A 21285-nucleotide genomic window follows, 5' to 3' on the forward strand; every position below is an offset into this window, starting at 1 on the left:
TGTCTTCAGTACTGAGAGAGGTAGAATTGTAGAATTGTGATTCAACTGATGCATTTCTCTAAATTACATTTCCTTTTGACTGACTTTGCATAAACTAAGAAAAAAAAAAGAAGTTTATTTTATAATCGGTCATTGCTTAAATTAAATTATAAATATACAGAAAATACTAGAAGGTGAGATTTATTAGAATTTCAGGTTCATATCCAGAGCATATCCAGCAAAATTCAATGATAAAATCGCTCGGTAAATTCAATAAAAAAATCACAGTGCGAAGTTGAGTGCAAAGAGTTGCATTTGCCACCGTGCAACCGCTAGGCGTTGCAAGTGCGTTTATGGTTTGATGATTTACAGTCACAGCCATAAATATTCGCACGGCCAGTGCGCACATTATTCGCGATTTATGCTGCGCCGCCATAATTCATGCAACAGCACATGTAAAATTTATGCAATTATTAATTTAACACTCCCACGCGCCACCCACGCCTTGCCACTGGTCCTCAGCACCACCTCTCGACTCTCCACTGACCCACTCTAGCTCGTATTATCAGCTAAAAACTGGACACAAAGGCAGATCTATCTAATCTGACCCAGCTAAGCGTTTTGGCCGTACGAACCAATTTGGGGCGACAATGCAACAAATGAACTGCTGGCAGTTGGGCTCGTTGCTGGAACGAGCTCACCCACCCAGCCGCCAGTGCACCACCGCTGCACCACCAGCCGGCTGTGGAACCATAATTTACCCGACGAGCAAAAACACTCACGAAAATAATAAATGTCCAATATGTTAGCCTGGCTGGCAACATGGCAAAGTCGGCAAAAGGAACCAACGCCCACATAGCACCAAATCGACAGAGGCAACAACAATAACAACAACAACAACAACAGTAGCAGCAATAACAACAATAAGAAGAAAAAAAAAAGCTCATTCATTTGGCATGTGTGAAACAAACAGCAGCTCCAAAGCGCGCCAGCCTAGAAGCTGAGGCTGGGCAGCCGGCTACGGTCCAGTGAAGGTTCGTCCTGGGGCTGGAAGTAACTGGCGCAGCCCTTAATGCAGGCCACCTGCTAGGCTCGAGTGGACGGAGCAGACGGACTGAGTTCGGCTAGAACATGGACAGCATGTCGCTCCATTAATTTGCCATAAAACAGAAGTGGACTAAAATTTGTTTGTAGTTGTCGTTGTTATTGTTGTTGTTGTTGTTGCTACAGCTACAGCAAAAAATTACAAATGACTCCAAGAACACCAAAAGATAGTTGGAGCAGCACAGAGACGACCCGTCCTTGCTAATTTATGAACCAACCAATTTTGATGTTCTGTAAAATGTCCACAATGACATATTGAGAACAGCGCAGAGAGCAGGTGGAGATAAGCCGAAGATATTAAAAGAACATATCTACGATTGAGAACACTGTCCTGGAATGCATAAATTCAAAGGGAATCCGGTCAGACTCCATGTTATGTAGTTGCATGTCAACTTCTCTCGTTATGTAGTTTCATCAATAAATTGGCCAAATTTGTGATATGGAAAATTTTGTATAATCTGTATAGATCTAAGGGCCTTAATTATAAATAGTGAAAAAAGAGATAAAATTAAAATAAATATAAAGTGTTTATAGAAGTGTAGATAACTTTTATTCACAATTGATTAATATTTAATGATCCAAATATTTAGGCAAATGCTTTGTAATATTAACTATAATATCTTATCGGTAAGAGCTTTTATAATAGCAATTATTTAAACTATTAGCATTATATATATGTATATTATTATTTAAACCAACCCATTCAACATACATTTTGTTAGGAATTTTTTTCAAATTTAATATTCCTATGATATTTGTAAATATTTTGTCCAAATTATACAATATTTGAATTTTAAGTAAAAAGTAAATATATATGAAACACATTGGCAATATTTTTATTGCCTCCGTTCCTTACTATTCAATATTTTTATTTTCTTCGAGAAATAATCCTCTAATTTAAATTTCAAAACAATCTTGCCATATTTGACTTTACTTACCTGTTTTAGAATACTGTCATGTCGATGTACAGTAAATGTGTCATAAAATATGTTAAACATTATTAAGGCATTTTATAGAATAGCCTAAACTTATCGATCGGGAAATACTTTCTATCATTGTGAATATTTCCCTTTTCAATATATCAATAAATACTTTTAAAAATCAGCCCAACTTGAAAACGCAAAACAAAAAGAGAATAAAGAAATTTTTTTTTTTTTTTTTTTTTTTTTTTTTTTATGAATAAGAAATTAAAACAGGATACCGTTTAACAGTAGCCTTGCTAAACTTGAGTATTTTATTTCAAATATAATATAATTCTATAATTCTATAAATAATTGGTTTTAAGTACTATTAAGTACGTACAGTAAGAGAAAAACTTAACTATAGGTTGATAGTTGATAGACATCAGAGACAACTATCGTTTGTTGCTTGACAGCTTTACTTTTTTATGGCTTACGTCTTGGCTTAAGGTAATGTGCGCATTTCCAGGATTCAGAAAAGATTTCGCTCAAGAGTACTTTTATATATATAATGTAATATTAAAAATTTTTATACCGATTTACTGAACCGATTGAAAATGGGAAATCAGGGTATAATGGTTTTGTGAAAAAGTATGAATGTACACACATTTTCACCATATGATTACGCTCTGAAAATTTCATTAAGATTGTATGTCTACAAAGGAAATTATTCAACAAATAAATTCTCATAATATTGCTCACACTGCAGCGCAGGCCAAGCGCAGTCGCTGCTTACTGCGCAGTTAGCAGAGCGCGCTGTTATACGCGAGTCTGGATGCATGTGTATGTATGTGTGCATAGAAGAAGTGCAGAATGATTAGAATATCAGCTTAGAGGGCTCAGGGTATCTCCTAGTCGAGCAGTCTCGACTGGAGCCTTCTTACTTGTTTATATCTAAGCTCAATGAGTTCAGGACTAAGCGTTGACATCAAGACTCTTTTGCATGGCTGTTCTAATCAGATCGGCAAAGTGTTGGATATTCGTCAGTGTTGTTAAGCTCTCGGCACACTGTCCGGCACTCGGAGCACTACTGATGACACCGTACAGGTAGTGGCGGAATCGATCGCGAGAGAAGGTCAGCCGGACGTCTCCGAGCATCTCCCGCCTCGCCGTGAATCCGCCTCCGCTGTCGCCGTGGCAGGCCAGGGATGTACCCTGGGTGTACATGCAGAACTTATCAGAACTAATGTCATACAGACTGGCCTGGCATACGGAGTTCATTTGCGATTTAGCTGGCACAAACTGCAGCTCACGCTCGTCCTTGAAATTCCAGCCAGCGAACTGGCCTTGCACGTCGTTGTTGATGTTCTCCTTTTCGGAAAAGTCGAAGAACTCCAGACATACCGGTCGAACGACGTTGCTCAGCTTGTATGGGTCGCTCAAGAAGATCAGGGCTATGTCGTTTTTGTAATTATCTTCACGGCCCTTATATTTACTGGAAGAAATAATTGTATTAAGTTGGAAACTTTATGTATTAAAAGATAACAGTTCCTTTTTCGAGGTAATATTTTAAGGATATTCCGTGATCCCTCTGCCAGTATTTTGTCTACTTACGGAGCAACTATAATTGACTCCACTTCCCGCCTCCTATCCTCATTGGTGACATTATTGTAGCCCCTATACAGCTTGGCGGCAACCACACGAAACGTGTTTGCATTGTAAGCATTCTTGCTCACCTCGCTGTACACACAGTGGGCAGCCGTGATCACCAGGTCGGGGGTGAGCAGGGAGCCACCACAGACGAAGTTGTAATCCTTTTCGTTGTGCCCGACGTAAATGCCGACGTGCCATGGCACCACCGTGTTGTTGATGGAATAACCGTTGGCCGAGAACTGCGTGATAGGTGTGGCTATCTGGCCACACTCCTGGGCGCAGGGCACGCGCTGACGACTCCAGTAGCCGCCAGCCATGCACTTCATAGGCGGCTGGGGCAGTATGTTGCTCGATCTGAAGCCGGTAGCGCAGATGAAAGTCACCTCGGTGCCAGGCGGATGGTAGCGTGCGGAGCAGTTGACCGCTTGTCCCTCATATGTGCAGGTGGGGTTGGTCGAATAGCCATGGAGCAGGTTCTTGGGGCGGCCCTCAGAGTCTTGCCAAGTGTCGCAATATTCTGTAAGACAAGGTTTTTCATTAGACACATAGAGGGTGCTGAAATATTGCACTACTCACTCACGCATGTTGGCACCACGTCGAGGCTCCACTGTTGATTAGCACAGCGGCTCGCCTTTGCGCCCTCCAAAACGTAGCCAGGCTTGCAGGAGAAGAAGACCGTTATCATGTTTATGGGCGGTTTTAGATACGTGCCGTACTTATCCTTCAATATGGGCAGCTCGTCGCCGTGAGGCAGCGGGCAACCGGACAGGCTCGTCGGCAGTACGACCGTTGGCTGGGTGGTTACGGAGGAGGTGTTGCACAGCAGCGGCGCCTCGTCGGAATTATCAAAGCAATCCGCTTTACCATTGCAAATGAGATCGCCGGCGATGCAGCCGCCGCTGGCGCATTTAAAGGCATAGCCCGGGCACTCGATGTGTCCGCAATAATTGACAGACTCGTCATAGCCGGTGCCGTCACCGCAGTCGTCGTAGCCATTGCACAGATACGTGCTCTTCTCAAGGCATATGCCGGAGGGGCACTTGAACTCCTCGTCCCTAGAGTCAATCGGAGCACTGTTCAGATCTGGCCAACCACAACACACGGACTACTCACTTGCAGTTGCCCTTCAAATTCGACTCAATCTGTCGCTTGACGTCACTTGTGCCGCAGAGAAAAACCGTCTCGTCCGAGCCATCGGCACACTCAATAATGCCATTGCAGGGCGCCGTGCCGATCACGCATGCGCCGTAGCTGCACGTGAAGTAGGGCTTAGTGCACTGATTTCGCTGCGAGACACAGATGAGGCCCGTTTCGTCCGATCCATCTGGGCAGTTCTTGGTTCCGTCGCATACCTCGAATTTCGAAATGCAGCTGCCGTTATCACACTCGAATTGGATGGCTCCGCAGGCCCCATACACTGACCCTTTTACGTAAAAGAATGATTAATTATTAAATAAAGATTAACTAAAGAAAAGAACAAATTCGGTATAATCGATTATATTATCTAATAGAATATACAAAGCGTAGATTATACAACTATAAAAGTCTGCAGCGTTTAAACCTAGAAATAAACTCGGCTTCTGCTTATGTATATTTATGATATACCAGTCATCGAATATGAAACCGATAGCAAAAACAATAACAGAGAACTTGCACTCTCTCTCTCTCTCTCTCTCTGTATCTCTCTCTCTCTCTCTCTCTCTCTCTCTCTCTCTCTCTCTCTCTCAGTGTTTCTCATACTCTCACACTCACAGACACTCTCTTCTCTTAAAGTAAAGATATTCTTGACTTGACAGACAATCACAGAGCAGGCTTTTGTATTATCACCCAAGACATGCAACAATAATATATTTAAGTGTGCTAAGACTTATACCGAACTCTAATATATTTTATAATTTACTTACTTGCACTGAAGCTTAACAGAGTCACGCAGATGCATAGTAAATGTGACTTTAGGTGCTTCGATATCATGTCAAAATTCTAAGAATCAACTACATACAATATTATATATAATAAAATATATACTATATTGCACTGTTCTTAGTTGTTGTATATATTATTACGATTTAACTAAGAGGATCGTGCAATTGGGAAGCACCGGACCCATCGACAGCACAACCAGAACTGAGTTGAAACAAATATATTAAAACAGCATTTGATATGAGAGAAGAGATTTGCAGCATACCGAAGTATAAATGCTCTAAGACTCTTTAGGGTTATGTTTCTAAGACTTTCTGAATGCTTACAAAATATTTATTTGTTCATATATAAGTATATATTTATATACATAAATGCATCTAATAAAATCTAGAATGTGTAAATAATAATTATCTTGATCATTTCATTTTGAAAATTTCAAGCATTTAAAACTCGATTTACTGTGCATTGGTAAGAGTATGAATTGATATTGCTAAGTGCTAAAACAAGTTTTCAGCAGTAGATGCTCAGCGCATCTAGAATTTTAAAGAGATTCTCAGCGCTCTTTGAGGATTTAAGAGAAGCCTCTCTTATAAATGTACTCAGCAAAAGTTTATCAATTTATGCACAAACTTTAATTTATGTATTTGCTCAAATGTGAACAATAAAAACAACAAAATTTTACGATAAATAAATAATAGTAAATACAGATATTCAGTTATTTCATAGTCTTCAACTATAACGTACCCACATATTTGAAAATATTTATTGCATTTAATTTATTTATAAAATCAGAAACTGTTTAAATGCATTTCACACATTTTATATAAATGCAAACTATCGATATGAACCAACATGCGCTGAACGATGAATGCCATTTATGCAATGTGGATGAACTAGTTGGTGGCGCTACCTACCGGCCAGTAGACCAACTAAGCACACTGACATTATACAGCAGTCAGCTATTGCTAGCCTGTGACAAGTTAAGCGAGCGTATTGAGCACTAGATGGCGCTATCGTGTGCCGCCATCTGTGTGCCAGTTTTGAAATGATTCAAAAATTCTTGAGTTTTCAATTAAATTTTTATTTATTTTATTTTGTTTACCACATTCTCACTGGTTGTTTTTCCATTTATTTAAAGTACGTATATTTTATATTGATAATTTACAACTTACGGCTCTAACATAGAATGGCGTTAAATTAGAATTACATAGTATACGAGTACAAACGAATGGATTACCCAACACGAAATGACAATAGACGTTTCGCTCTCTGAATTGTGTGTTTTTTATTTATTTATTTTCTTTTTCGGGTATTGCTTGCTCCGTTTATACATGAGTTAGGTTTGGATTAGAAAAAACATTATTAATGTCAATTAGGTTGTGAGGCTCTGGTGAGGGGTCAAGTAAAGAAAGCCACAAGAATGTACAATAATCGTAATGTAGTGTTCTATTAATACATATACATACACACACACACACACACTTATGTATGTGTATTACATAAGTAAGTAGTAGGTAAGTTTGTAGAGTGAAATAAATTCTAACGCTGACGCGCTCCGTTCCATTTTTTACGTATATCCGTTGCTACGACAATTCACATTTAATTCATTAAGTATTGTATTTTTAGCATCTGATTTATTATTATTATTATTATTATTATTTTTTTTTTTTTTTTTTTTTAAATTTTGTTTTTGTTATTTTTTTAGGGGAGTGGGGTGGGGGGCTGGTTGGTGCTGGGCCTCTCTTAGCCAAGTATGCCGCGCTTCTTCTTCATCTTTCTCATTGTATATATATTTACGTATATGTTTCATTTAAAATCTATAACATTTAACTTATCTCTTACGTAATGTCATCTCTTTACCTTTTCTTTTCTCTTATTTTTCTTGCAAATATTCTCTTATTGTTGTTCATTTATATTCGGTTTGCATGTAAAATACATGAATATAAATATATATTTATTTATATATATGTATGTATATATAGAGATTTATGTATATATATTTATCTGTTGAACCTTATGCGCTAATTACGTATACATCTTGTGAAGGTTGCTTGGTTAGCCCTTAAATGAATCGAACTGAAAATAGTATTTCGAGCACAGCTCGGTTGCGCTATCGATAGTCGATGATCGATTATGTTATCGGTCTGGGTAGCATCTCTATTTAACTTACGAACAATTAACGAAAACGAGATCAAAAGCAATTTCGCATGCACAATAAACGGGGACGCGAGGACGACCCGATAATATCGAAGAACTCTAAGCTCTATAATTCTAGGTGGAGACGAAAGGAAACAACAAAAATTGCAACTAAAATAATAACACAATTCATTCATTCGTTTTTCTTTGATTTTTTTTTTTTTAGATTTTTTCAAAACCAATAATTTATTTGTTTTGCCGTAGCAAAAGTTATGTTTTTGTTTTTCTGCTTTGTTGTTGTCAGATAATCTCATAAACGCTTTTCATTAAACTAAACATAATAAAAATAGGATTTAATTTAGTTTAAAAAAACTTTAAAAATTACTTAAAGAAAACAGCTTCACGTTTGTTGTTGTTTGTTTGTGGTTTGTTGTTTGTTGTTTGTGTTGTTGTTGCACGCTTAAAAAGCCTTAGACGAAAACTAAACAAATTAATTTAAAATTAAACAAAGTTAACTAAAATTGCATTAATTTTAAGCACGAACTATACACATTGTTTTTATTATAATAATTCTCTCGTTTGAAGTTATTTATTTACCTTTCTATTATTCATTTTTCGTTTTTATTTTTATTTATATATGTATATATATATATATATATATATATATTTTTTTTTTTAAATATACTTTTACTTTGCTAACAAATTCTATTTATATTTAAGTTAAATTTTCAATAGTTTTGTTTTAAGTATTTTTATTTTAATTTTTAATTATTTACTTTTTTAGTGTTGAATTTCAATTGGTTTAAAAACTCGCCTTACAAAAATTCATATCAACAGAATTTAATAATTACCCTTTAACATTTTGAGTATTTATTTTGATTTTCGAAACTCTTTTTTATTCGAATGAAAATAATATAATTTAAACATAGCAGTAAGCAACAAAGGGGATTTTTTTTTAAATTTGTTTTTGTTTTCTCTTTTTTTTTTCATATTTGTTTCGTGTGGGACAGGGACAACATGTGAACAGAATTTTTGAAAAATAAATTTGTTGCTCGTTTTAAACATAAATCTTACGCGGGCAAACAATTTTCAAATTTAAGTTTTAGTTTGCTTCTAACACTCTTTGTGGAATTTAAATTAAATTTGTATTTTGTATTCGTATGCATAAAGTTACGTATGTATGTATCTAGGTAAGTAGATTTCTTGTGTTCTTTCAACTACTTTTATATTCAATTTGTATTTTTTAGTTTTTTGTTTTTGTTTTTATTTTTTGTTTTTATTTTCTTTTTGTTTTGTTTTTCATTTACTTAGAGTCTACGAAATTTATTTGTAATTTTTGTTGCCGTTTGCTGCTTTACGTATTTTCGGTTGCTTTTCAAACAATTTGAAATAGTTGCTTTATATATACCATACAATATCAATATGATTATTGAATTATCGAATTAATTTAAGTTAAGTAAATGGTTTATTTGTTACAATATTGTTGCACTGGATGGGATGCAGCAAGTTGAATTCGTTCTAGTTCTGATCTAAATGCCCGCCCTGCACAGCCGCCGCCGCGGCCGCTGCTGCCGCTGCCTTTTGCGCCTGCGCTTGCTTCTCCTGCTCGTTGAGTTCCTTGATCGCCTGGATCTCCTTTTTCAACTTCATTCGTCGATTCTGGAACCAGATCTTAATTTGTCGCTCTGTCAAACACAGCGCGTGCGCCATCTCGATTCTCCGTCTGCGGGTCAGATAGTGATTCGTGTGGAACTCCTTCTCCAGCTCGAGCGTCTGGTAGCGGGTGTATGTCTGTCGGCCGCGTCTCCTCAGACCATTTGTGCCTGTTGAACACAAGTGAAATAATAAATTAGTCAAGTTTCAATGGACATTGAATGCTAAATTCGAAATTTTTAGATGCATTGACAAAGCAAGAAAGTTTTTTTTAAAGCTATAACACTGAAATACCCTATACTCTAGTTATGTAGGGTATTCAAATGCATTGACTAACCAAGTCAGCGAGTGTGGGTTCAATTGCCTCATTTGGGTCGTTTATAAACATTTCAACAGCCATATTAAATTGAAAAATCATTTCGCAAAATTTGCAACAAAGATCATTTGTTTTTTGATGTCTTTTGTTTTTGTTGTTGTTGTTGTGCTGTTTTTTTTTTTTTTTTGGTCGTTGTCAAAAACATAAATATAAATTTTTCAGCAACGATCAGCAACATTTTGACGTAGGCTGGCAACAAGAAACCCAAACAAAACACAACAGCAAAAAAATACATTTCATTTTTATGGCCAATGGCTGCTGGCTCTTAGCTCTTAGCTCTTAGCTCTCAGCTCTTGGCTCTTAGCAGTTGCCTGTTGGCAAGCCCGTGGCTTGCAGTTGCAGTTGCAGTTGCTGTAGCTTTGCTTGTTGTTGTATCTGTTTCTTGGGCGCAGAGATCGTTACTTTAAATTGAACGTTTGCTGCTGTGCTGCCGCCAAGCGACGTTCAAGCGGCTGTCAGTTGAGCTGCATGTTGCATGCCGCATGCCGCATGCCGCACGCTGCATTCGGCATATGCTGACTGGCAGCCTTTCAGTTGTCTGCCACTTAAATTGCAGTTATGCCATTGTAATGCAACTTTAATTGGCCAACCACAAAAGTCGCCAACAGCACATGGAATGTGTTTGCGCTTTAACAGTTCTCTCTCTCTCTCTCTCTCTCTCTATATCATTCTCTCTACCTCTCTCTGTCTCTCATTTTGTAGGCTTTGCTATTCTGTCGTGTTAATCTCTGATTTTAAATATTTATGAAGTTTAATTTGCCTCAAGTGCAATAACTCAATTTTATGTGCACACAGACACACTCACACACACACATACACATGCACACACACGCATTCTCGACTGCATTATGCACAATCAGAAGAGCACAAGAGCTGGAGAGATTTTATCAGCTACTCCACTCTCCATTCGACCTGCTGCCGATGGACAATGTTAAGTAACTTTCGCATTTTATTGGGGCGGTTTGAGTCTGGGCCTTGCCTGAGCAGCCATGGCCCGGCCTGGCAAAATGTTAAGTTAAATATTATGAGCATTTATTATGTTATAAATTTGGCCTAAAGGTATTAACAAATTTATGCCGACACGAAAGTCATAAAGTGAAAACGCATTTATCTTTCACATTGGCCCATGTACGAGTATGCCAGCCAGCGAGCCTGTATGTATCTGAGCTGTCTTCGTTTGTGTGCACGAGCCTGTGCATCTGTATGTGTGCATGTGCCCGGACACACGTTAAATAAATGGCGAGAAAATTTTATAGACAATAAAAATGATATGAAAATAAAATATCCACCATGCAACAAAGAAATTATCTACTTAAATGCGCAGACAAAATAAATAATTTCTTATTTTGTTTTATATTTTATACAAACATTTATTTAATTGGCAACAGCGCACATCGACAACAAAATATATAAGCATTTACATACATTTTATGGAAATTTGTGCATTTTGTTCCTTATCAGATATGGGAGGAAGAGACATGTCGTCAGATTGATGGCATAATAACAGTTACTTATCAGAGCATTGTGATATATATATATTATGTTATAGTCATGCTAGAGCGTGTGGGACAATGAAAACATAATTTAAGCCATTTCACAGCATTTAAACTATCTAACATATGTTGAGTTATCATTGATTTACTTAGAGCCAATCAAATGTGAAATCTCAGCTGAATAGATGGATAAATAATTGCATTTCTGTTATATTTATTTTATTTTTGTATTTATTTATTTATTTTTTATTACTTGAATAAACTAAGAATTCTTTCGTTCAATCATTTATATTGTTATCTAAATTTATTATTATTTATTTTATCATTCATTGTTCAAAAATACAATATTACAACATATATGCACTTAATATTTTCTCACAGCTCACACACAGCATATTTTCAATTCAAGTTTATGCTCCAACATTCTCAAGTTCCTTGACTCCCCTCGTGCTGTCTTCGAATGCAAAAAACACAAATGAAATGGCAAGCAGTAAGCGCATAAATAAATTTATTTAGCACTAAACCTGTTTGCTGATTAACTTAAGTCTCAGCGCTTCACTTGGCCAGCCCCCTCGGCCTTTCTCTAGCGCCATCTCTTTCACTCGACTATTCGCTGGCTCACTCACTCACGCGCTGGCTGGCTGGCTGGCTGACTGCTTGGTTGGTTGCTTGGAGTCCTGGCGCATGTCCTGTGCCACTGGAATACATCACGCTGAGGTTAGCAAAAGTTTCATTTTATTTAGGAGGCAACCGGCAAGCAGGCGGCTCCCGAGTCGCTTCCTGCCTGTACGTGCGTTGAGCTCAACAATTTTAAATGGAATTTGTCACGCGCCTGCCACAGAGCCCCCAGCACCGCTGACCCCTAATACTACCCCTACAATACAGATATATATATATTTATATATATCTGTATGTACAGATATATATATGCAAAAATAAACTTTTTACCAAAGTTTGCTTCTATATATTTTTTTTTCAGCTTTGGCTTATTTTTTTTTAGGGGCTCAGTTTTTTCTTCAATGCTGGCCAAGTTTTAAATTTATTATGCGAAAAAGTGCGAAATTCATTTTGCTGCCGCGCTCTTCTTCTTCTTCCTTTGCTGTTGCTGCCACGTCTCCTGCTGCGCCGCGCCATTTTCTTTTGTAGACTTTCGGAGCATTTTTGTGTATTTCTAAGTACATAATTTAAATGCTGGCATGTGGAATAGAGATAGGGATAGGGATAGGGCTAGAGATAGAGATAGTGATAGGGGGCACAGCGGGGCAGGACTTCAACTAGACAATAAAACTTTCTATGGCAAGGCGCGAAATTTTTTTAGATTATTTAGACGAGTGCCAGCATTAGAGCGAAGAGGAAATGCGAGGTTGGGGAGCGCCATTGTCGACTGGAGTTTTAGGGGCGCACTCGTATATCTATCTGCCTTTGAGATACAATTTCAAGGTTCTGTCTACGCGGCTGATGGCTGATTTTGGTTCTCATTTGAGCGCGGGGCGCGGAAGCAGCGCTACTTGCCGGGTAGCAGCTGCGCCCATACGGCGTACGCCCAGTACGTGTTGTATTTTTTAACTTAAATTCCTGCGGGATTTAAAGTTTTGACAGTTTACGTGTTTGCCTGTGCAGCGAACTTTGAACCAAGCCCGAGCGCCCAAAAGGCAAGAAAGAAAGATACAAAAAGAAAAAAGAAAGAAAAAAGATGTAGAGCCCATGTCTTTGGCCAACTGCCACACACAGTAGCTACATCTCACTCACTCTGCTGTCGTGTGCCTCTCTCTCTCACTCTCTCTGTTTGTATCCCACCCCTGGTCGAGACGTTGCCAATAAATCTCCAGGTGACGGTGACTCCATGTTGCATGCGGCGCATCGTGTGATCTATGCTTCTATTATAACTATTTATATACACAGATACACGACTACAGATACAGATACAGACACAGACAGACACACGCACCAGCAGTGCGCATGTGTGTGCCATATAAACAGTTATATACAGGCTGGCGGGCAACTACTTATATCTAATTCGATTTCCCAGCTCCCAATGCCAATGGCTCCCCTAAACGCTACCTGGACACCTCCTCTCCTCTCCTCTCCACCCCCTTGCTTTAATTTATGTTTTGTTTTGTCGTCGCTGTTGCCTTTGCCGGCACATAAAATTGTCACGCACGCGCCCGCCACTGGCCCAAAAACCCGAGAAGAATCCATCGCGGAACACGTCTCGACCAGGGTCTGAGAGTACTTTGATAATCAGGCAACGGTTTCGGTGCGTAATTCGCGGGAATTACAAACGCTTAGCTGGAAAAGGGTTGAGCAGAGCAGCCATAGTTGAGTTATAGAAGATAAGAGATCAGAACAGAGATTATAAGAAAAGTTATCGAATCTACTTGAATTGAATTCTGGTTCTGCAGAGATTATAGAATAAATATTTATATTCCGACTAAAATGAGATTCTTATATAAATATTCAAATTCATTTTTAATTAGCTATTATTGTCTGCTTTTTGCATTTCTATACAAATTATGATTTGAGTCGAGCACATAAATTAATAGAAAGACAACTTCAGTCGTTCGCTTCAGCGGGTCAATGGGGATTCTCGTCCTGCTGCCTCGCCAACTGGACTCAAGGCCAGGCGCAGAAGCTGTGCGAAAGCTGCTCAGCCGGAAATGGTTTGACAGAAACCCTTTATTGCCATGAGGCTCGCACACATACAAACAAAATACGAAATCAATACAAAATCGATTAATTGAGTGTGTGATGGCCCGCCCCCCTTCCCTTTGCCCATTCCGATTGCTACAACGCACGCATTTTGTTCGCAATTTAATTAAATCTATTCTCGTGCGTGTCGCTCGTGGGCGTGTTTTCACCTTATAAGGTGTACATATGTATGTGTATATGTGTACATGGCTAGAGTGTCGATAAAACAATTAAAGAGCGACGCACAAAAGCCGCAGAAAATCAAGCCGAAAGCTGATTGCGAGACGGAAAACTAATTTTCCGCACTGCCAATCGAGTCGCACTAAATCTGTCAATTAAATTGGCCGCAGGGAGTGTGATTCCCGGTGCGTATGGAACGGGTGGGTGGCTAAGTGGCTGAGTGGCTGAGTGGCTCAGTGGCTGAGTGGGTGGGGCTAGCCGCTGTTTCCTCAGACGTGATTATGGTCTATGCCTATGCCGATGTCTCCCTACTGAATATTGATGTTTGCGGTGGCAAATGCGCAATTGAGTTGCAATTGCGAACACGAACGCAATCTTCGAGATACACGATGTCGCCTGTATGCGTGTGTGTGTGTGTGTGTGTGTGTGTATGTGTGTGGTTTTCAAATTTTGAGCTACACGTTTGGGGTGTGCACAGCTGCATAGACAAAGGCACACACACACATACAGGCACACACACACACGCATACACCTTGCAACTGCATCTTGCGGATATGCCGGCAAACAATCGGAATTTCAATTTTTCTCCAACTCATATCCTTGCAACAGTAGCAGGCAATCAGCTTTTAATTGCACGCACACACACACGCTCGCACACACAGCTATCTGCATATCCAGGGGAGCTCTGCTGACACTTTGGTAATTGACTTTGTTTGAGTTTGGCGATTTATACCAGAGCTATAGGACGAGGCACTTGAAAGCCAAACCAAACCCGAAACCCCAAACCCCAAACCCCAAGCTATCAATTCCTCATTCTTTCTTATTCCCAGCTCGGGCTTACTGCATTCTCATGGACCCGCAATGATGTGCCAAAGATGATTAAGCGTGCGTATATGAGCGCATTAAAGTGCCTTTCAAATTATCTGAAACTGGGCATAATTGTGGTCCTGAAAATGCACTTTGTCGAGGCGATGGAGCTGGAGCTGGAGCCGGAGCTATAGATTGGAGCTGCTCGTGCTTCATTTCGCTGGAGAAATTGCCGCTGCGATAAAATCAGCTTAACGAACGGGCTTAGGGCTCAGCTTCTTTTTGGGGCAACTGCAGCTCACGCATTCTTTCCTCTTATTTTGCTTTATCATTGTTCTTTTTTTTTTTTTTTTTGGCAATTTGAAGGTGCAAGCGCAACGCTCAATGGCCGCCTCATAGGGGGAAGGGGTTGATTGCAGTGCAAACTGGTTTTCATGGCATGGCGGCAACCGGTGCTCACGCATGCGCAGGACACGCGGACAAACACTTGGCCGGACGGACATTTTGCTCGTCATTAAAATAATTCATTGCCCGAGCTGCCGTTGCAACAGGTAGCCTCCTGTGCACGACCAGACCAACGGGTGATCAGTGAGCAGCGATCAACAATGATCAGCGGATGAGAGGCAGAGACAGAGACAGAAGCACAGACAGAGGGTAAAAAAAGTGCAGCCCTGCATTTAGTTTTGAGTTATGCATTGAAGTTTTTACGGTACTGCAATTTAATGAAGTTCATTATAAACGTTGGCTGAAGCAGCCAAACAGCAGCAGAATGCAAGAGCGAGAGCGAGAGAGACAGAGAGTCAGAGGTTAAGAGAGTTGATTACTTAGTCTACTATATAAAGTATTCATCTCAAATGAGATTTACAATTAAAAAAATATATTTTAAAAAAAATCTACATGAAGCGAAGTTCATATAACATAAAAATATAAAAAAAAATAAATATAAAAAAATAAAAATTAAAAAAAAAAAAAAAATACATCACATAAAAATATGTATAAAACAAAAATAAATAAATAAATTAAATAAATAAAATAATAATAATAATAATATTATTAATAATAATAATAATAATAATAATAATAATAATAATAATAATAATAATAATAATAATAATAATAATAATAATAAAATAAATTAATATACGAATAAAATAAAAAAAATATATATATTTATAAAAATAAATCTGTATATTTCGTTCTATATCCCATAAAAATTAACACATTTGAATCTATAAATTAACAATGCATCATATAAAAAATATCGATGATTATGATTCAATCTATAGGCTCTTGGACACATCTTGAATCAATCTTGACAAAACTAAGCGCATATTGTCTAGAGTTCATCTTGAATACGGGCCTAATCAAATTCATGCATGACTGAATTCGTGAGGTCGTATCTTATAAATTTTTCCATTAAGTTGTAGGTTTCACTATCGAGGCGTATGCGAACCCGGAATGAATTGGCCGCCATGTTACGGCAATTAAAAATACATTTTGAATAGACAATGAATACATCACAAATTTATTGTCGCTGCTTGAATATGTCCGCTTTGTAGTATGACTATATTGGATTGTGTTCGGTTGTATAATAATTCCATCATTGGTTGACTGACGCTCCAGATGACGACTGACCCAGTGGCCGGGCCGAGGCTGCTTCGAAGCGTCGAAGCTGAACAAAAAGCGCTGCGGGCTTATCTTAATAGCTCAATTAATGAGAGCCGTGAAACGCCCCAACAAAATACGAGAAATAGAATCACAAAATAGAAACCGAGACAGAAACAGAAACAGAGGCGAACACAAAAAGTCGAATTTGAACACGCAACACGCCATTTCCATATTTCCATAGATTTTGTAGATATAGAGATACTGAAACAAGAGATACACACATACATATATAGTCGATAGATAGAGATGGATGGGCATGTGTGAGTGCGTGGAACGCCTTCTGCTGCTGTCGTGCCTTCATTTAAATAATCAACGACTCTATTTTGGCTCGATTCCATGGACGAGCGACAGCTGGCGGGACGCGCCGAGATATATCTACAAATACAACGAGCGACTCTGAACAGCTCCCAGATGCGACGAGGCGAGAAGCAGGAGAGCATTTTGAGCGAAGAGACGCGACTACAAAAATGAAGTTATTCGGCAGCAGGCAGATCAAGCGCCAAATCCAAAGACCAAACTCGATGTCGGGCATTATAAATAAATAAATAAGTGGCACGATGTCAAGCTGTTTCATATCGTGAGGCAGCATCGCCTGCAGAGGCGGCAGCAGCTGCTCGGGTATGGAGCCGGGCAGGGAAGCTTGCAAAGATGATGATGATGTTAATGATGATGTTGATGTTGATGTTCATGTGGCCAATGTCCAGTTTTGGCAGCGATATATTTTCAATTTCAGACTTCATTAGACAAAAACTAAAAACGCACAAATACAGCAGCAAGAGAAACAACGTTTTAGCTCTGACGTAATCGACAGCTCTTGATGACTATCTGGGAGAGTTATGGGAGCTGCTAGAAGCGGAAATGTGCAACATTTCCGCAGGCTCTTCAAATGTTGTTGCCCAATAAAAATCAACGCAAGTGTCAAGCATAAATTACACAGTGCAACAAAATGGCGGCTCGAGCTGATAAGCGGCAGATGCGATTATTTATGGAGCGGGAGTGCGAGAGGGGGGTTGAGCGTGCACGCAAGGCAATCTTTGAGATACATTCCGTATCTGTATCTTTTAATTGCATTTGAGTGCGCCCCACTGATTTGACACGCCCACTCGCTTAACAGGCTGCCGTTTGGCTGCCTTTTTTTTTGCCTTGTTTATCGTTTCAGAGAATCACATCGAATGCGTTTTTAATTGCTTTTCCAATGCTGCTGCCAGCTGTGGCGGCCATTTGCAAAGACAACGCCTCGCCGGCTTATCAGATGCCTCACGTGGCCCAGAGAGAGATTTTTAACTAGCTACAAATTTCATATGAGCCATATAATTAGCTTAAAGCTCGCACACCTTAGCTCATTTTACGCAGAATAGTTTGAAATGAGTGTTTGTGTGTGTGTGAGGCAACTGCAACTTCATTAAGAGCACATAAAAGTAAACAAGCTAAAAGTGTCGGAATTTCACACATAATTGGCACTTGAAGTTTTATTTTTATTTGCCACCCAAAAACTAAACGACAAACTTATGGTCCAAATGTGTGGGAGAGCCACACAGCGAGCGAAAGAGAGGGAGAGAGCGACACTAATACAGAGAAAAGGGAGAGAGAGGGAGTCTGTTGGTTTCGGGCTCAGAGCAGCTGCTCCCTGGCAAAAGCCAAACATTTCTTCCTGCTCTTCTTTCTCTGCTTTTATTTTCATTGTTTCTGCTGTTGCCCTGGGCAAAAGTGAAAGTTTAGTGCAACATTTCTTTTACAGTTTTTTTTTTCTCTCCTTTTCGCGCGACTTTTTCAACTCGAGGCTAGCCTGTGCCGCCTGTGACCCCTCCTCCCTGGAGCTGGCTGCTAGAACGTGTGAAACTAGCAGTTAATTTCGCTGGCTCCGACGTTCATATTCCTATTGCTGCAACCGATTCCTATTCGCAATCCTCTGCTTGTAGCTATTCCTGTCTCGTCCATTTTCGCAGCTTGCCTGCCACATTGACTCCACTGCGAGTGTGCATGTGTGTGTGTGTGTGTTGGTGTGTGTGTTGGTGTGTGTGTGCGAGTGCAGGCGAGTTTGTCGTTTGGAAGATTTATGCTCAAATTGCTTTTGCGCAAAATCAACAAAAAGCAGCCAAAGACGACCAAAGGCACAGTGGGATGGATATGTATCAAAGCTGTTATAAATATCGCACTATAGAATATGAAATGCAATGATATTTTATTTATTTTAAAATATTTAATTTATAATATTTTAATGACGGTTTTATATGCAATTAACTGCTTGCGCCTATTCAAATGACTTCTCATATTTTTTTTTATACATATAATTAATTATCTATTTATACCCTGAACCCATTGAAAATGGGAAATCAGGGTATAATGGTTTTGTGAAAAGTATGTAACAGGCAGAAGGAATCATCTCAGACCCCATAAAGTATATATATTCTTGATCAGGACGACGAGCTGAGTCGATATAGCCCTGTCCGTCTGTCCGTCCGTCCGTCCGTCCGTCCGTATGAGCAAAAGGATCTCAGAAGATATAAGAGCTAGAGAGCTGAAATTTGGCATGCATACTCGTGTATACCATAGGCAGTACAAGTTTGCTTTATTTTTTCGATAACTTGTCCGATAACTCTTTTATCGAGAATAATCGAAAAATCGACATTGTTTTTTCAGCTTAATTTGAACACTTTTAGACCTGGAGACTTCAAATTTGCTTTGTATATAAAGTTAATAGATACAAAGATTTTGTAACTTACAGATTTTGGATACCACGCCCCCTTCGCCCCCAATTTGTAAAACGCATTTCAAGTACTAGAGACTTGTGCTTTGGAATGTACACACATTTTAGCCATATGATTACGCTCCCAAAATTTCATTAGGATCGTATGTCTACAAAAGAAATTATTCAACAAATAAATTCTCATAATATTGCCCACACTGCAGTGCAGCCCAAGCGCAGCCGCTGCTAGCTGCGCAGTTTGCAGAGCGCGTGCTTATACGTGCATGTGTATGTATGTGTGCATAAAAGAAGTCCAGAATGATTAGAATATCAGTTTGGAGGGTTCAGGGTATCTCCTAGTCGAGCAGTCTCGACTGGAGCCTTCTTACTTGTTTTTATATGTTTGCAATATATTCAATACTTTTTTTTGCGTTCCTTTGCCAGCAAATTGAAGCATTTTTCCGCCAAATTTTTTCTGTGAAAATATTCCTGCCCTCAAAAATTTGAATCTGGCCCACTGTAGTCCACAGTGCACTTGCCGTGGCTCGCAATTTTTGGCCTCAGTGACGCAGTTGCTGCTGGCTGCGCACTTTTGTCATCGTGTTTCGTGTGTTTCGTAATCAATAACATTTTCACAAGTGAATTACTTGCTATTGTTTTTTCCCCCTGCTGCACCACCCCCTGGCCAACAATGCGCCAGCAGCAAGTGCTAAAGTTCAAAATTGTATTCGAGCTGCGTTGGCGTTCGCGTTGGCGTTGCCGTTGGAGCCCCCGCCACACTTTCTTTTATAGATTTATGATGCTTTATAATGAACTTGTAAAGTAATTATGCGCCGCGACGCGTTCATCCGTGTGCACCACCTTCGAGCACCACCCGGCCCATAACTCAGTGGCAACCCTTTTCAAAAAATGGCTGTCGTCTGTTTCGCGCGCGCGCGAGTATGTGAGATTTTTCACGGGGCATGGCGAACCCAGGGCAACCACCCAGCCACCACACGCCACCCACCGCTGCGTCTTGGGCCGCCGTTTACGCTTGTAATTACACGCTTCATTGTTGGCCTTTGCGCACACGGGCCAGGCATCTTCCTGGCCGCATCCTTGAGCACGCTGCGGGAGGGAGGGGCGCGAAGGTTGGCTCCATTTTCATGTTGTTTCATCGCCTCACTTTGGTGTCGTATATCGCGTTTCTAATTGGGTTTCGTTGTGCGCTGAGCGCGCTAATGTCAACCTTGTTGTCTTGCCCACTCCCAGAGTCAGAGCAGAGCAGAGCAGGAGCCAGCAGCAGTCCCTCTTCCAGTCTCGAGATTCACTTAGCTCATGCACATGCAAAACAAAACGTACTCCAAAAAGGCAATACCCATGCCACTTGCACCTCCACCTCCGCATCCGTCTCCACCTCCTTTTTCTTAGTGCCATTAAAAGTGGGCGGCGGGACGTGGAGTGCTCGAGTGGGTGTTCGTATGCTGCTTGAGCATGCAGGAAACGGAAACGTTAAGCTTCGTCGCTTCTTGGGCTGGCTGGCTCTGTCGCCAGTCTGAGTCTTTGTCTTCGTCTCAGCTCCACAGACACTCACATGTGTGTGTGTGTGTGTCTGTGTGTGTGAGTGCGGCAAGAAGCTGGCTGTGTTCCCTTCTGAATTATGTTGCATGCTTTTAGGTGATTTAGCTCACGTTCGTATGCAGAAACGTCTGCAACGCTTTGGTTTATGTTTTGTTTAACTAATATTTTATAAAATCTTGCTCGAAATTATGAACTGCTCCTGCCCACCCTCCCTCTCTCTGTCTCTCTCTCTCTCTCTCTCTATCTAGCTGGCCACAAGGCAAAGTTTCTTTATTTTGCTGCTTGCCAATTTCACACTCTGCCAAACGCTGCTGGGGCAGCCATAAGTTACAGCCGATAGCTGCCCCGGAAAGGGGTCAGCGGGGCGAGCGGGCTGCCAGGAGTCTGGCAGCTGCAAAAAACAAAAGCTGGCAAACTTTGTTGCCCGCTATTGGCCAAACATAACGTATATTGATCTGCTAGATCTTAAAGGCTATAACAGCA

The 21285-nt window shown here is 39.9% G+C and overlaps 2 protein-coding genes across 8 annotated transcripts in view; both read right to left on the bottom strand.

Annotated features, from left to right (window-relative positions):
* Positions 1-2764: 2764 nt before the first annotated feature.
* LOC6573701 (modular serine protease) lies at positions 2765-5764 on the bottom strand. 3 transcript variants are annotated; one of them, XM_001999731.4, is made up of 5 exons: positions 5540-5762; positions 4749-5058; positions 4212-4690; positions 3597-4152; positions 2765-3477 (listed from the first exon to the last, which is right to left on the bottom strand). In XM_001999731.4, the coding sequence occupies exons 1-5, from the start codon at positions 5604-5606 to the stop codon at positions 2958-2960; spliced, it is 1932 nt and encodes a 643-aa protein (XP_001999767.1). In that variant the 5' UTR covers positions 5607-5762; the 3' UTR covers positions 2765-2957. The 3 variants fall into 3 exon arrangements, with proteins under 3 accessions (XP_001999767.1, XP_015022560.1, XP_015022561.1); XM_015167075.3 differs by lacking the exon at positions 2765-3477 and having other exon boundaries at positions 3919-4152; positions 4216-4690; positions 5540-5764; XM_015167074.3 differs by lacking the exons at positions 4749-5058; positions 5540-5762 and having other exon boundaries at positions 4216-4308.
* A 3075-nt stretch (positions 5765-8839) lies between these two features.
* The window catches only part of LOC6573700 (homeotic protein ultrabithorax), a 100443-nt gene continuing 87997 nt past the window's right edge, over positions 8840-21285 (bottom strand). For all 5 annotated transcript variants that reach the window (XM_015167071.3, XM_001999730.4, XM_044007223.1 and 2 more), the window contains one exon: positions 8840-9514. In XM_015167071.3, coding sequence (XP_015022557.1) covers positions 9210-9514 — 305 coding nt within the window. In that variant the 3' untranslated portion in view covers positions 8840-9209. The remainder of the gene's footprint in view (positions 9515-21285) is intronic.

The sequence above is a fragment of the Drosophila mojavensis genome, unplaced genomic scaffold (genome assembly GCF_018153725.1).
Source record: "Drosophila mojavensis isolate 15081-1352.22 unplaced genomic scaffold, ASM1815372v1 contig_16, whole genome shotgun sequence".
Taxonomy (NCBI): domain Eukaryota; kingdom Metazoa; phylum Arthropoda; class Insecta; order Diptera; family Drosophilidae; genus Drosophila; species Drosophila mojavensis.

Coding starts and splice junctions, on each gene's coding strand:
- LOC6573701 (XM_001999731.4), bottom strand. CDS start 5,606: ATGATATCGAAGCACCTAAAGTCACATTTACTATGCATCTGCGTGACT. Junction 5,059..5,539: donor TCTGTTAAGCTTCAGTGCAA/GTAAGTAAATTA, acceptor TTTACGTAAAAG/GGTCAGTGTATGGGGCCTGC. Junction 4,691..4,748: donor AATTTGAAGGGCAACTGCAA/GTGAGTAGTCCG, acceptor GATTGACTCTAG/GGACGAGGAGTTCAAGTGCC.